At 44.7% G+C, this 15,737-nt stretch overlaps 1 protein-coding gene across 4 annotated transcripts in view; it reads right to left on the bottom strand.

Moving 5' to 3' along the window:
- CTNNA1 (catenin alpha 1) overlaps positions 1-15,737 on the bottom strand; it is a 214,242-nt gene that overhangs the window by 174,306 nt on the left and 24,199 nt on the right. For all 4 annotated transcript variants that reach the window (XM_050962581.1, XM_050962580.1, XM_050962583.1 and 1 more), the window contains 2 exons: positions 3,086-3,192; positions 88-283 (listed from right to left, as the gene is read on the bottom strand). In XM_050962581.1, the coding sequence (XP_050818538.1) occupies positions 88-283; positions 3,086-3,190 (301 nt within the window). In that variant the 5' untranslated portion in view covers positions 3,191-3,192. The remainder of the gene's footprint in view (positions 1-87; positions 284-3,085; positions 3,193-15,737) is intronic.

Here is a 15,737-nt window from a genome sequence, read left to right as displayed (position 1 = left end):
TAAAATTCTGGGCATTAGAAAGAATAGCTAAAAGACAGGACTTAAGAGAAACTCAGATGTAAGTTATCACAAAAATATACCACCTACCTTGCTTGCGAACATCTTCCACAGCTGCCACTAGTTCCTCTTTAAGAAACTGACTCTCTTTTGCAATTTTGTCTCCCTTCTCCAAGAAATTCTCTGTTGCTTGTTCAACCGATGCAGCCAGAACATGGGCCTTCTTAGAGCGTCCTCTTTTTTTGTTGGAAGGACCCTTGTTACTGGTATTAACCAGCGTTGTAACCTGAAAAAAGGGATAATTTACAGTTGAGATGTATACCGAATAAGTATGTGTAACATGAAACAAGATACAAATTTACCAACTTAACAGCTCCGATTTTCTGAATCAATAACATTTGGAATACCCATGCTGACTTCAAGGAGGCAGTACTTAATTGCCAGTAAATTCATTTTTGAGCCGTTTTCATGGTTCTTTAATCAACAAGCATAGCAATATTGTAATTAGACAAGTATGATAAAATTAAAGCTAAAGTGCTTAGTGAGGTGGTTGTTGGTTTTTTTTTGTTTTTTTTTTTTAAAGAAGTAGACAAAAAACTGATCAAAAGTTAGGTGCATCTTTTTCCATGCATCGTGAAGCTGCAATTTCAGCAAGAGGCCAGAGCTATTTTGGATTTGGCTTCACATAAGAATCCAAGTTTGAAACAATTAGTTCAGGACTATTTAAGACTTTAAAACATTTAAAAAGATTAACAGGATTGAAGTGGCACATCTACAGAAAGCTAGCTTCACAGTTTTTCTTCAGTCCAAAACAGGGATGAGGGACTTTGCAAGCAAGGTAGTTTTACAGCCAAATTAGATGACTGCAACCTGTCAGCAATTTCTCATTTAATCACTTTTCTAGGTGCAGTTGGTAACACCACCTGTAACTTTAAGGTTGACTGACAATTCCCAGTTTAAGACCTGTTTTCAGTTGCTTATAAAACTTCACCAAGTTTTAACCACATTGGCTGAATTTTTTCAGAAAATGAGATTAGGTGAAATATTTTCCCTCCACCTTTTAAAAAAAAAAAAAAGCAGTCTTTTTACTTAGAAATTCTAGTGTTTCGTACTGTGGAGCAGAAATCTGAAGTTTGGCAGGAGTTGAATGTGTGCCAGGTGTGTGTCTTTTGCCATGCCATGAGGAAAAAAAAAAAAAAAAAAAAAAACAACTCTGTCCAAATCTGGCCAGTTTATAAGCTTCTAAGCAGTCTCTACCAAGCATGGGTGAACGGAGACTGAGATTTGGTAGCTAAGCTCTCCAATGAGTCTCCATATTCCAGCCCAGAGCAGAGGCTGAAGAGAACTTTTTCTACATTTACTGATTCTGGATGTTCTAGGCACCAGAAATGAGGGTAGGAAGCTGTCTCTTCTGTGCTCTCAATACCTCCACTGCTGACATCCAGGTACTAGGGAGGAGAAGGAAGACACCTGACTGAAATGCAGACGGGACAACAGCTAGACTGGTGGTGGAGGAACCAGATATGAACAAGAAGTTTTGGGGGGAGAATACTGGGACTGACTGGACAAGGAGACTGGAAGGAGCAATCTGGGGAGATGGACGAACAGCAGCAGTTGGGGCAGAGGAGGGTCTATGACCGCCAGAGCACAAGCATCTCCACAACTTTGAACATAAGCCAAGATTCCCAAGTTTCATCTTTCCTCTGCTAGCAGAAAGTATCTGCCAACCCACAGAGAGAGAGAGAGAGAGAGAGAGACGTCATCCCTCTAGTAACTGGTCCACAAAAAGGATGACAACCTACTATTGATATCAGTTCCTCCATTCGTTAAGTGCTGTGGCTCTAAAAGTTCCAACCCTCATAGAATCATGGAACCACAGGGCTAGAAGGGACCACAAGAGTTATCTAGTCTAACCCCCAGGCAAGATGCAGGATTTGTTCAGTCTAAACCATCGACAAATGGTTATCCAGCCTACTTTTTTAAAGCCTCCTGTGAAGGAGCTTCCATGATCTCCCTAGGCAGTCTCCTCCATCGTCCTACTTACAGTTAGGAAGCTTTTCCTGAGATTTAAATCTAAATCTGCTATGCTGTAGTTTGAACCCATTGCCTCTTGTCCTGCATTCTGTGACAAGAGAAAACTTTTCCTTTTTTGTGGTCAGCTCCCTGTGGCCAAGGGGCTCCATGCCTGCTGACGCTCCAGATAAACAAAACATCCCGACCCGCCAGTGGCTTACCCTGATGGGCTGGGAGCCAAAGTTTTCCAACTCCTGAAATATAGGGTCGGCTTATGAAAGGGTCATACGGTTTTTGCTATTTTTACTTATCCATCTGGGGGGGGGGGTCATCTTATAAACGAACGGGCTAATGAACGAGTACATATGGTAGTCACAGACACAGAGCAAAGTTTAGTGGACACAGACTTCTCCCAACTAATTTTGACTATAGACATGTCCAAAAAGGGCTTCTAGTATTTTCAAATAGGAAAATATCTAGTTGCCTTGTACTCCAGGCAACAACCATTTGTGCTCAAAATTTTCACTGTTTGGCTGCTCTCCCCAAAGTGGGCTTTTTGAAAGCTGTTATGCAATCTTAACTATAGCAGTTGCTGCTGTTCCCACTATAAGGGCTTTTAGTCCACCAGAGTTCTAATGCAAGACAGAACCTTCTACAGCATATCAGTTTCTAATGACAATTGTAAAGAACACTATTTAGACAAGAACAATTTAGTAAGTCTTTCACCTAAAGGATTCTTGGGGGAAAAAATTGCATCACAAAGAGAATAAACAGAGCAGGTACAATAAAACTTCAGCAGCAATGTGATATGTGATTTTTGCACTTCTGATTAAAAGAAGGATTGTGTTATATTAAGTATGACAAAAGCAAAAAAAAAAAAAAAGTCTTCTAAGATTAAGACTAGACGCATTAGATTGAGCAAAAACCTTTTATTCTTGATTTCTCCTCCATTCCTCTCCACTTATCTATTTCAGACCAGGTTTTCATTTCTGGAGTTCAAACTTGAAGGTATGAGGATTAATTATCAAATTGAAACTAACCAAAAACTTGAGAGCTTGATATATAGATTTCTTACCTGTGTCACCAGGGGCTCCAATAGTCTTTCAACTGCCAGTGTTCTTATCTCTAAACTTTTGGGGTCCCATTTGAAGTTAACATTGCCTGCATTAACAGTAGTCATTTCTGAGAGAGAGAGAGAGTGTTAACTTCAGACTTACTAGGTCTTATTTGTTATGACGGATCTATTTTGAAATGAAACATAGGGATTATATGAAAGTGCTACATTAAAGCACTTACTGCTTAAAGTCAAATTTGCACTGCCTTTGGGAATACCAGTTTTGAATTAGCTTCCCATTTTATAATTTCAGTGCGAATTTATGGTGTCATAACTGAAAACACGACTGTTACATTTATGTTAAATAAGCCTAGAAAAGCTACCTAAAAATATAGTATTCCAAAACAGAGCACTCCATCAAAAGTATTTTGGTGGTTAGTGTGTCTTATTCTGACTAAGTTCAGTCTCTGGCTAATATTTTAGAGGAGTCAGAAACCAGCTTCCCTCCAACCCCCAGTTACTTCTCAAAGCCAGATTGAGGCGGTTTTCTTTTAACCGTTTGAATACAAAGTCACCTTACATTCAGCTATAGCAATGCCGCTATATACAGCTGAAAAGCTTGAGCGTGGTCAACTACTATATACCTTCCATATTTACCAATATTTCATGGCTAGAACCAACACTTTCCCTTAAAATCTCCCACTACAAGGCTACTTTACAGCTTTATGAATACAGTAGAATAGGGGTGGGCAAACTTTTTGGCCTGAGGGCCACATCTGGATATGGAAATTGTATGGCGGGCCATGAATGATCATGAAATTGCGGCTGGCGTGGACTCTGACTCGGGGTGCAGGCTCTGGGGTGAGGCCAGAAAAGAGGAGTTCAGGGTGTGGGTGGGGGCTTTGGGCTGAGGCAGGGGATTGGGGTGCAGGGAGGGCAAGGGTTCTGGCTGGGGCTGCAGGCTCTGCAGTAGAACCTCAGTTACAAAACTCCTCCATTCCTGAGGTTTGTAACTTCAAAACGTTCTTAACTTTGAACAAAACAATGGTTATTTCAAAAGTTTACAGCTGAACACTGACTGAATACAGTTTTGAAACTTTACTATGAAGAAAAATACTTTTAAAATCATCTTACTTTAGATAAAAACAAGCACAAAAACAGTTTCCTTACCTTGTCAGACTTTTTTTTTTTTAACTCCCCCCCCCACACACACACACACCCTTTTTTTTTTTTAATAGTTTAACAGCACTGTATTTGCTCACACCTGATTGCATACTTCCAGTTCCAAATGAGGTATGTAATTGATTGATCAGTTCATAATTCTGGTGTTTGTAACTCAGGTTCTACTGTACATGCTCGAAGTCATAGCTAAGCCCCTTCTTCCACATAAAGAGGTTTCATGTTTACATCCCCATTGAACAGTCAAGTGGCACTTCACGATTCTCTCTAGTATATTTCCTAAGACACTGAACAGACCTGATATTCTTGGAGAGATGTATCATGGTTCAAGAATATAACTAACATGAAGACACAAAATGAATTAAGGGAATACCCAGTTTTAGCTTTACCTCCAGACAGTACTTAGATTGCTGAAACAATGGTACATCCAGACAAAAAACACAGATAAGCAACAACTTGATCTAGGGAGCCCAGTATTTAAATATTTACACGTGTGCAAAACCAGTTTCAGGTTACTTTTTACACCACAGGTCATAATTTCTGGCTCTCCATGCTTGAAATGATACCTGATGTTTGAAGTTACACCCTTCCATCTCCTACATAGAACAGTTAATTATTTTTAAAAAGTGACCTCCAAATAAAAATGGTTTTGGTTTGTCTCCTTTGTGCTTCTTTATACTACAAGTATGAAAACAATGTATTCCCCTATTTATCTTGGAAGTACCAGAAAAAATGTATCCAGTTTTCATTGGTGGACTTCTTTAAAGACTGAGGCATAGTCTACACTACGCTGTTAGGTTGACAAGAACAAGGAGTCACCAATGAAGGTAACAGGCCTCAGGTTTAAAACAAAAAGGAAGTACTTCTTCACACAATGAATGCACAGTAAACTGTGGAACTCTTTGCCAGGGGACACTGAAGGCCAAAACCATAACAGGGTTCAAGAGAGAATTAGATAAGTTGGAGGATAAGTCCATCAATGGCTATTAACCAAGATGGTCAAGGATACAACCCCATGTGCTGTGTGTCCCTAAGCCTCTTACAGCCAGATGCTCTGATTGGATGACAGGGATAGATCACTTGATAATTGCCCTGTTCTATTTCCTTTGAAGCACTTGGCATTGGCCACTGCCTGAAGACAGGATACTGAACCAGAAGTCATACGGGACATAAGTTGCCTTGCCTCAACTTATCTGTGCATATGTCTATTCAAATTTGTCTCTGACCTACATAAACATCCAGTTACAGCAATGCAGTGACAGTTAATCTACTGAGGTTGACACAACGCAAGTGTAGATATTGCATGACCTGTGGTGACCCTAGCAGTCCTCAAGAAGCTGTCTCATAACGTGCCCATTTCCTGTGACATCATCCACTCTGGTCACAAGTGTAAGCTCCACTGCCGAGGGGTTCCACAAACTAGAAGCCCCTCCATCCCTTTTAAAACTCCTGCATGTTTTTTAAATACCTTTTCATGATTGCCTACCTTAGCAAGCACACCTAGCAGCTCACCCTTGTGCAACTGCCCATGACAGCTTCACCCGCTAGATATACTCCTACCTGGAACAGACAGGAGATACTGGATCTCTTGGGCCTGTGGAGAGAAAAGGCTGTGCAAACAGATATGGGCCTGCCAGATATGAACCAGCCATAGGAAGACGGATGTTATTAATAGATTGTACTAGGGATGCAGGCAAAGGGATTCAACAGATATCAGCAGCGCCACGTGAATCACAAAGGAAATTTGCCAGTCATATCACGAGGCCAAACATATATCTGGTTCTGAGCCACAGACCTGCTGTTTTAACAATGGGCTGCATGCTATATTTGGAGAGACCCCACCAGCACCCTACAGACCACTGTGGATGCCTCAGAAAAAGCCCCGGACAGACCCATGCCATGAACAGAAAACAGAAGGAGAAACACAGGGAGATGCAGCATGGGATTCCAGCCATGTTGTAAGTCAGGACCTGTTTGAGACTCCGTCACAGTCTAATCAGTCCAACCAGGTAAGCATGGATGAGTGTTATGAAGAGGAAGCAATCTCAGGTAAGAGTGCGCATGCATTTTTCGAAACATTTTAAATTAGAGATGGTGCTCATCCCATTCCCAAATTAAGATAAAGGTATTGAATTTTCATTGTTTTTCTTGCATGAAAAAAGGTAGCAGTACAAACAAAGGTAGAGCTGGCATTTGTTTTAATATGCTGAACACCCATACATCAGAAGTTCAGTGATTCAAAAAGCTAAGGCTTTATAACGGTTAAGACAAATTACCAACATCACTTGTCAAAAAATACAAAGTAAATATCCTTAAATCACACACAAAGTTCTCAAGTAACATTTTTCTGCCTACTTGTAAGTTTCAATTATCATTGGGGAAAAAAATTGGTCAGTATGTGCATGTAATGTGAAATCATTTACCAATAAAAATCTTATCCTTCGAAGTTTGAGATATAGACCTTGTCTACACTGGGAAATTTCTAAGCAGAAAAGCAGCTTTCTGCGTTGTCACACCCAAGGTGTGCACACCGCCAAGCCACTTAGCGTGCAGAAAATGCAGTCACAGCACTGTAAAAAAAATACCCAGCCTGATGAAAGGTGTACAGCTTTCTGTGCCAGGGGTACAGCACAACAGTGCCAATGTAGACACTCTGGTCGATTACAGCACTGTGATTAGCCTCCAGGAGGTGTCCCATAATGCCTGTTCTCACCTCTCTGGTCATCGGTTTGAACTCTACCGCCCTGTCCTCAGGTGACCAACCATCATCCCCATCCCATCTCTTAGTGGCAGAAGAGGGAGAGATGCTCTGTGGGATAGCTGCCCAGAGTGCACCACTCCGAATACTACTGCAAGTGCCCCAAGTGTGAACATGCTATTGCGCAGGCAGCTGACAGTGAACACACAACAGCAGTTTCCCTTCAGCACTCTGAGCAGCACTGTACCTGTCGGTCCTGTAACTCTGCCAGTGTAGACATACCCAAACTCCTTGCCTCTTCTTATGCCTGAAATGTCTTATGTTTGGACTAATCATCCTCTAAACTGGGGGTTATAGGAAGCCATTCTGCAACCCTGATATAGTTTTTGCTGCAAACAATAGCATTAGTACACACAGGGCTTCTTGAATTCAAAGGATATCTGCCACAGAAACCACGTGTTTTGGTTCTACCATGTGGAAACCCCCAAACGGTAAAATTATAGTGTGGACAAGACAGTTGGCTGTTCCCATGCGTTATGTGGTTAAAATAAACCCTCTAGTGTTTACCTTGACCAGCTTATGAAAGTGTGGGGGAGATGGATGATAGACCGCCTTGTCCACACTAGGATATTACTAGACGTTAGTTAATTCTTGGTAACTAACGTATGCTGAGACCTTTTTTCCTAGTTAAGATTAGGCTGCACTCTCAGAAGCACGGACTGTAAAGACACCAAAACATGTCACTTGTAAAATAGAATCATGAGTGCTGGTAACTCTTGTGAAACTGACTGAGAACTATTCAAAGATACAGGAAGCTAATGAATCAGAGCATCCAGAATAGCAGCTCAGAGTGAATGCCCCACTGGATGTTGACTCCAAATTCTACAGGTAACAGTTAAGCAAACTATTTCATTACTCATCATTTTACCACAACTTCCAAGCCAATGCAATTGTCCCTTGTTGGATGTAGTTTGGTATGAGAGAGTGGTGGGGAGAAGGAGAAGGAGAGACCCAAGTTCAAAAATCAACTCCAATCAGAAATTTCTGTGCTCACCTGAAATTTCCTTTAGACTAGCACCAAGCACGATTCACAGATTTATTCTTACAGAGAAAACCCATTAAAAACAGAAGAACCTACTCACATGCTAATAAACTTAGAGACCACCACTACCACCCCACGACTCCAGCAAGGGCTCTGGTAGGACTCAATCCTTGTAACCACAAACTCTTGGGGTAAAATTCATGACAGCATCAGCTTAGAACTAGCACACCCTTGAATAGGTTAGTCTTTCCTTTATACAGCTTGGGTCTTTGACAGACTCTGGAACAGGTAATCAGCAGAGAATGGTACTCTCCTCAGGATGCAGCTTCAAAAAGCTAGAGTTTTGCATAACTGGAGGTGGGGAATTTGCATTCATTTCTCCCTCAACATTCCCCAGGTGGCCCCTTGATACAGTTTGTTACAAACGTCCATTCCTGTCCGGCACCTTATTCAATAGTGACACTTTCCAGAGTTCACATCCCATCTCACTCAGAGGTGACATACAATCTTGTCTTGCAATAATACATAACCCACTCACTTAATGCAATGGATTCCAAACATACTTAAACTTAACTCAATAAAGGTCTCCCAGGAATATTGCTGGAAATTGGTACGTGTCATATTCAGCCCCTGGAGAAACCACTGTCCTCTAGGAACATGCTCCAAATGCCAAAAGAGAGACTTTACTCCCATACTTTGTATGCCTCAGACAAACTAGATAATCTATCTGGAAGTCAGTGACAGGTTTTGATCCTTAGGGTATGTCAACACTACGGGATTATTCCGATTTTACATAAACCGGTTTTGTAAAAACAGATTGTATAAAGTCGAGTGCATGCGGCCACACTAAGCACAGTAACTCAGCAGTGTGCGTCCATGTACCGAGGCTAACGTCGATTTCCGGAGCGTTGCACTGTGGGTAGCTATCCCATAGTTCCCGCCGTCTCCCCCGCTCATTGGAATTCTGGGTTGAGATCCCAATGCATGATGGTGCAAAAACAGTGTTGCGGGTGATTATGGGTAAATGTCATCACTCATTCCTTCCTCCGTGAAAGCAACGGCAGACAATCATTTCGCGCCCTTTTTCCCTGGATTGCCCTGGCAGACGCCATAGCATGGCAATCATGGAGCCCGTTTTGCCTTTTGTCACTGTCACCGTATGTGTACTAGATGCCGCTGACAGAGGCGGTACTGCAGCGCTACACAGCATTCATTTGCCATTGCAAGGTAGCAGAGATGGTTACCAGTCGTTCTGTACCATCTGTTGCTGTCATGGGTGCTCCTGGCTGGCCTTAGCTGAGGTCGGCCGGGGCCGCACAAACAAAAATGGGAATGACTCCCCAAGTCAATCCCTCCTTTATGGTTTATCTAAAAATAGAGTCAGTCCTGCCTAGAATATGAGACAAGTGTACTAGAGAACCAGTGTACCAGAGAACCAGAGAGCACAGCCGCTCCATGTCAGATCCCGTAGAAATGATGAGCTGTATGCCATTCACGGGGGGTGCCCCTGCAACAACCCCACCACTTGATTCCCTTCTTCCCCAACCTTTCTGGGCCACCGTGGCAGTGTCCCCCCCATTTGTGTGATGAAGTAATAAAGAATGCAGGAATAAGAAACACTGACTTTTTAGTGAGATAAAATGAGGGGGAGGCAGCCTCCAGCTGCTACGATAGTCCAGGCAGTACAGAATCTTTTCTTTAGACATGAAAGCGGAGGGGGCTGATGGAACTCAGCCCCCAGTTGCTATGAGGAGGACGGTTACCAGCCGTTCTGTACTATCTACCAGGAATGACCGGGAGTCATTCCTATTTTTACCCAGGCGCTCCCGGCCGACCTCACCTGAGGCCAGCCAGCAGCACTCACGGGCTGATGACGACAATGGATAGCAGTCATACTGTACCGTTTGCCACTGGGGAGGGGAGAGGATGCTGCTATTCATTGCTGCAGCACTGCGTCTACCAGCAGCATGCAGTAGACATAGGGCGACACAAAAAAGTCAAGAAATGATTCCCCGCCCCACCTCTCTTTCACGGGGGGGGCGGAGAGGGTGTAAATTAACGACATATACCCTAAAACACCCCAGACAATGTGTTTGACCCTACAGGCATTGGGAGCTCAGCCAAGAAGGCAAATACTTTTCGGAGACTGCGGGGACTGTGGGATAGCTGGAGTCCTCAGTACCCCCTCCCTCCCTCCATAAGCGTCCATTTGATTCTTTGGTTTTCCGTTACGCTTGTCATGCAGCACTGCGCTGTGGCCTCTGTCTATCATAGCCTGGAGATTTTTTCAAATGCTTTCTCATTTCGTCTTCTGTAAACAGACATTCCCCAAAACAACTCCTAGAGCAAAATTTTTAGAAATATATTCACTCTTGATTTAGAAGTTACCAGTGATAAAGAACCACCACAACCCTTGGTAAATTGTTCCTGTGGTTAATTACTCTGTTAAAAATTTACATAATTCCCAGTCTGAATTTGTCTAGTTTCAATTTGCAGTATTTTAAGCCAAAATAGAAGCAGCACTACCTCTTGAGCCCAATAAAAAACTGAATTCATCTTAGGGAAAAACAGTTGGTTCCATTCAGAGAACTACTTTATACATGTGAATAATGGAGTATTGTGGGCAGGGGGGGTGGGAAGGTGTCACTGGATAATGCCCTTAACTCAAACACTTATCTGGCTACAGTTATAGCCATGAGGAAGTGTTGCACCATGAATGGCTTGACTGCCTGTTAGGCAAGGGCAGGGGTGGACAAACTTTGCGGCCCAAGGGCCACATCTGGGTACAGAAATTGTATGGCGAGCCTGAATGCTTATGAAATTGGGGGTTGGGGCGAGGGCTCTAGGGTGGGGCCAGAAATTAGGAGTTCAGGGTGGGGGAAGGGGCTCCAAGCTGGGACCAAGGGACTCAGAGGGCAGGAGGTGGATCAGAGCTAGGGCAGGGGGCTGAGGTGCAGGAGGGGGTCAGGGGTGCAGCTCCCAGAAGCAGCGGCATGTCCCCCCTCTGGGTCTTAAGTGGAGGCGCAGCTAGGCGGCTCTGCATGCTGCCCCATCCGCAGGCGCCACCCCTGCAGCTCCCACTGGCCACGGTTCCTGACCAATGAGAGCTGCGGGGGCAGCACTGGGGACCGGGATCCATGTGCAGAGCCCCCTGGCTGCCCCTACATGTAGGAACCGGAGGAGGGACATGCCGCTGTTTCCGGGAGCCACACAGAGCCACTGCACAGAGCGGGACAAGCCCCCGACTGCACTCCCCAGCGGGAGCTTGGAGGGCCAGATTAAAGTGTATGAAGGGCCCGATATGGCCCCTGGGCCATAGTTTACCCACCCCTGGTCAAGGGTGTTCAGCACAAACCAGGCTCTTAAGGACAAGTTTAAGCTGTTCTGAGTGATTGGAGGCAGAGAGACCTAGCAATGCTACAAGCAGGCTGAAAATCCAATGTTAAGATCTGTGGACCTAGCCTGGTTAAATGTCACCTGTCCAACCCCAAATTCCCTCTACTCATCTGTCAAACCCTTCAGATGTTCCCCTTGCTCCAATCCTATACCGTAGCATAGATACAGAGAAGTTGCTTTCTCATTACAGAAATCCTCAGTAGTAAGATTTAGGGATAGCACGAACTGAAATATATATATAAAAACTCCTAAGGATACTGCACTACCTCTGTATCTTTTAGTAATTGAATATTTACATCAAATTGCTCACAGAGACCACAGCATTCAGGTCCTGCTAGACAACTCTAGTCAATTTCAATGAGTGGTTGAAAGTTTCAAGTATTTCACCAGCTCTTGAATATACCTCCATGCCCTCCCCCACCCCGGTTTGTCTTTACAGTCACAACTTGGCATTTTACATGCTTCTTTCTCTACTGCTGATGTGCCAAAGGCCCATGTGGAATTATGTGAAGTTACTAATTTGGAGTTACAGATAAACTAGAATAGAGAAAAATGTTTCTCTGATCAGTTAGAAGCAAAACCCAAAATTACCTAAGTAATTTTCTAAAACTGATACTACTTTTAAAAAAAGGGAAGCGACTATCACAATTCAGGGCAACTGTGCCTCTATTCCCCCTCTGTGGGCTAGCAAGGGCACCAGCTTTTAGGTTTCTGGTTCTACAGCCATCCCCTCCTGGGCTGAGACCTATGATTTTTCCCCCAAACTGCACAGTTCCTTGCCTAAGTTCCCCAGCAAGTCAGACTGCCTAAACAGGTCTGCTTTGCTTTCTCCTCAGTGGCTATAAACAGCGTAATTGCTAACAGCTATCAGTTACCACACAGCTCATTACCAGCAACTACATTTCCTCTTAAGCATTACAGAGAAAACATTAAAAACAACAAGTCAACCTACATGCATACTAATAAGCTTACCAGAAATCAGGCCCCTTCCCCGAACCAGGGCTCCAGCAGCTGATCAATCCTTCAAACCCTACCAAAGGATTTTTGTATGGTTACAAGCTCATAGCTCAGAACTAGCACCCGCATGAATCTCTCAGTAACCCCTTTATGCAATGTTGTAGCTCTGTCAGTACCAGGGTATTAGACAGAACATGGGTGAGATATAATCTTTTACTGGACCAACTTCTGTAAGACAGAGACAAGTTTTTGAGTTACATAGGTCTGGGAAAGACCCAAGAGTTCTGTGCAGCTCCAAAGCTTATCTCTGACCACAGAAGTGATCTAATAAAAGATATTACCTCACACATCTTGTCTCAGGGCTGGTCTACACTGACAACACTGAAGTGCTGCTGTGGCAGTGCTTTAACATGCCTTGTGTGGTCGCAGCGCAGCACCCTCCCAGTACTGGGGACGGGACGGGGACACTTCCACAAGAGGCATAGCTACCAGGGCTGTCTACGCTGGCACTTCGCAGCAAGTTTCAGCGCTGTACTCAGGGGAGTGCTTTTTCACACCCTTGAACAAGAAAGCTACAGCACTGTAAGTTGCCAGTGTAGACGAGCCCTTAGTCGCTCTTTTATGGAGTTTGGGCCTTTGACATTGTGACCCTAGAAACAGGTAATCAGCAGACAATTGGCCTCTCCTCAGGGCACAGCTTCAAAGGGCTGGATTTTTATATAACCTGAGACGGAGGGGAGGAGATTTGTTTTCACCTCTCCTGTGATATTTCCAATGAAATCAACTTCACATCTTGTCCAAAAAGTTCATTCCTGTCCGCCCCATTCTTCAGTAGTCCTTTTGATCATCCAGGCTCACAATATATTAGCTTTGAGTTTACGACAATGGACTCCAAAAATACTTAATTCAGGCCTTGTCTATACTAACAAGTTTCTGTACAGCAAAGCAGCTTTCTGCACTGTAACTCCAGAGGCGTACACACTGCCAAGCCACTTAGTGTGTTGGGGGAGGGGCAGAACCCACCCCAACACAAGGAGAGGTGCTTTCTGAGCTAGGGCTACAACGCTGAGGTGCCAGTGTAGACATCATGGCGCTTACAGCACTGCGACTGGCCTCCGGGAGGTGTCCCACAATGCCTTTTCTTACCTTTCTGGTCATAAATTTGAACTCTACTACCTGCCCTCAGGTGAGCAGCCGCCATCCCCACCCCGTACATTCCTTTGCAAATTTGAAAATCCTCTTCCTGTTTGCTTGGTGATGCATGCAATGGTCTCAGCATATCTTTGCAGGTGGCCATGTCTGCTCCATGCACCGGGTGATCCCCCGCTTGGAGCAATGCTGAGCTGCTGGACCTCATCAGCATTTGAGAAGATGAGGCTGTCCAGTCCCAGCTGCGCTCCAGCTATAGGAATTATGATACCTATGAACAGACTTCATGATGCAATACAGAAAGGGGCCATGACCAGGACACACTGCAGTGTAGAGTAAAAGTGAAGGAGCTGTGGAATGCCTATCCCAAGCCGCAGGAGGCAAACTGCAGCTCCGGTGCTGTGCCCATGAGCTGCTGGTTCTACAAAGAGCTGGACACGATACTCGGTGGCAACCCCACCTCCACTGCAAAGGCCTCTGTGAATACTTTGTTGGCTCACATGCCAATCAAGAGCGGACCGAGCCAGGAGGGAGAAATCTTGGATGAAGAAGGGGAGGGGGACCCAGAGGCAGAGGATGACTCGGAGGCCAGAGATGCATGCAGTCAGAAGCTCTTTTCTACCCCAGAGGAGCCTAGCCAGTCACAGCAGTCGGATCATGGTGAAGAGCAAACAGAAGAGGCAGCAAGTAAGTGGATCAGATTTTGAGAACTGCTAAGAGAGTTGCTGGGGGCAGGAAGGTTGAAGAAAGAAGGCTTGTCTCCCACCACATGCCTAGTCTGAGCAGCAGAACAGGCTGTTGACAGACTCCCTCACTTCACAGGAATCTCCCTCAGAGATCTCCTGGAAACTCTTGTGGAGATACTGATCAATCCTAGCTGCTGTGGAGAAAACCCTCCCCTGATTCCCTGCTCACCCTCAGCAGCGAGATATCTTCTATAATGAACACAGCCTGTGGAAAATATGGGGACAGGAGTGATAATCAGGCTCCACTACAGTGCTGGGAACACCGATTTACCCTGCTCCTGCAGCTCCTCACCACTCTGGAGGTCTTGTGGCTCATGTGCGCTTGCCTGGGGTCAGCCAGTTAGCAACAGGTGTGAGACTACTGGCTGTGTTTCAAGCACTGAATCAGTGTTGTCTGTATTGCAAACAATACTGTTTCTGTAAAATGTTGCATTTAAACTTCACAGAGATGACCTTGGGAGCCCAGCCTCTTCCTCTTTGTTATTGGAGGCAGAATGGCTGTGCAGAATTAGAAAGTGGCCAAGAAGAACTAAGGATGATTTTCTCCATGAGGTTATGATGCACTCCCCTGCCGAGAAACCAGAATTGATGGACGGGCAGGATAGCGAGAAGAGGGAACGAAAGGAGAACGTGGTACACCAGAAAGCAGCGATGGAGCAGCTCAAATGATATGGAGAGCCAAGTGGACACGCTCCAGGTGATACTAGCTCTTCAAACTGAGCAGCTCCATGCCAGGCCTCCCCATGCGCTACACACACACACACACACACACACACACACACACACACCTGTTGTTATCAGCCTCCTGGTTCCACTCTCTACCTGCAGTATTCCACTTCTCCCTCCTCACAGTCCAGCACTGTGAGCTCCCACTACCCACTGCACTCAACATCCATCTCTCTGCAGCTTGGCCCTGCTGAAATACAGCACCTGCAGCACTGTACTCCAAAAGGAGAAGGTTGGGTATGATCCCTGGACATATACAAATCTTTAGCCATCCCGGGACCCCACCTCCTATCGAGACCTTCCCTTTCCCCACCTCCCCTTCCTGCTGGTGAATTTTCTCTCCTCCAGTTGTTGTCTTTTAATAAGAGAATTGTGTTTGTTTGAAAGTAATCTTTACTCTATTAAGTGAAAGCAAAAAGACCACTGCAAAGCAACATACATTTATGTTAACGCCATGTTCAGCTTCCCATACAGGCATCGCCAGCAGGCTTTAAAATGGCCAAATGCACACAGTCATTCTGCACTTGCTCAGCCAGTTGTTGAACCGCTCCTTGCTGTTGTCAAGGTGCTCTGTGTATGGCTTCATAAGCCACAGCATTAAGTGGTAGGCAGGGTCTCTCAGGATCACAGTGGGCATTTCGACTTCCCCTACGATGATCTTCTGGGAAGAAAGTCCCTGCTTGCAGCTTCCTGAACAGACCAATGTTCCAAGAGAGGCATTTGTCATGCACCTTTCTGGACCAGCCTGCCTTTATGTCTGTGAAACGCCCACGGTGATCT

The sequence above is a fragment of the Gopherus flavomarginatus genome, chromosome 7 (assembly GCF_025201925.1).
Source record: "Gopherus flavomarginatus isolate rGopFla2 chromosome 7, rGopFla2.mat.asm, whole genome shotgun sequence".
Taxonomy (NCBI): domain Eukaryota; kingdom Metazoa; phylum Chordata; order Testudines; family Testudinidae; genus Gopherus; species Gopherus flavomarginatus.
Note: the sequence above shows the minus strand (reverse complement) of the source record. Positions and strands in the feature narration are given on the sequence as shown.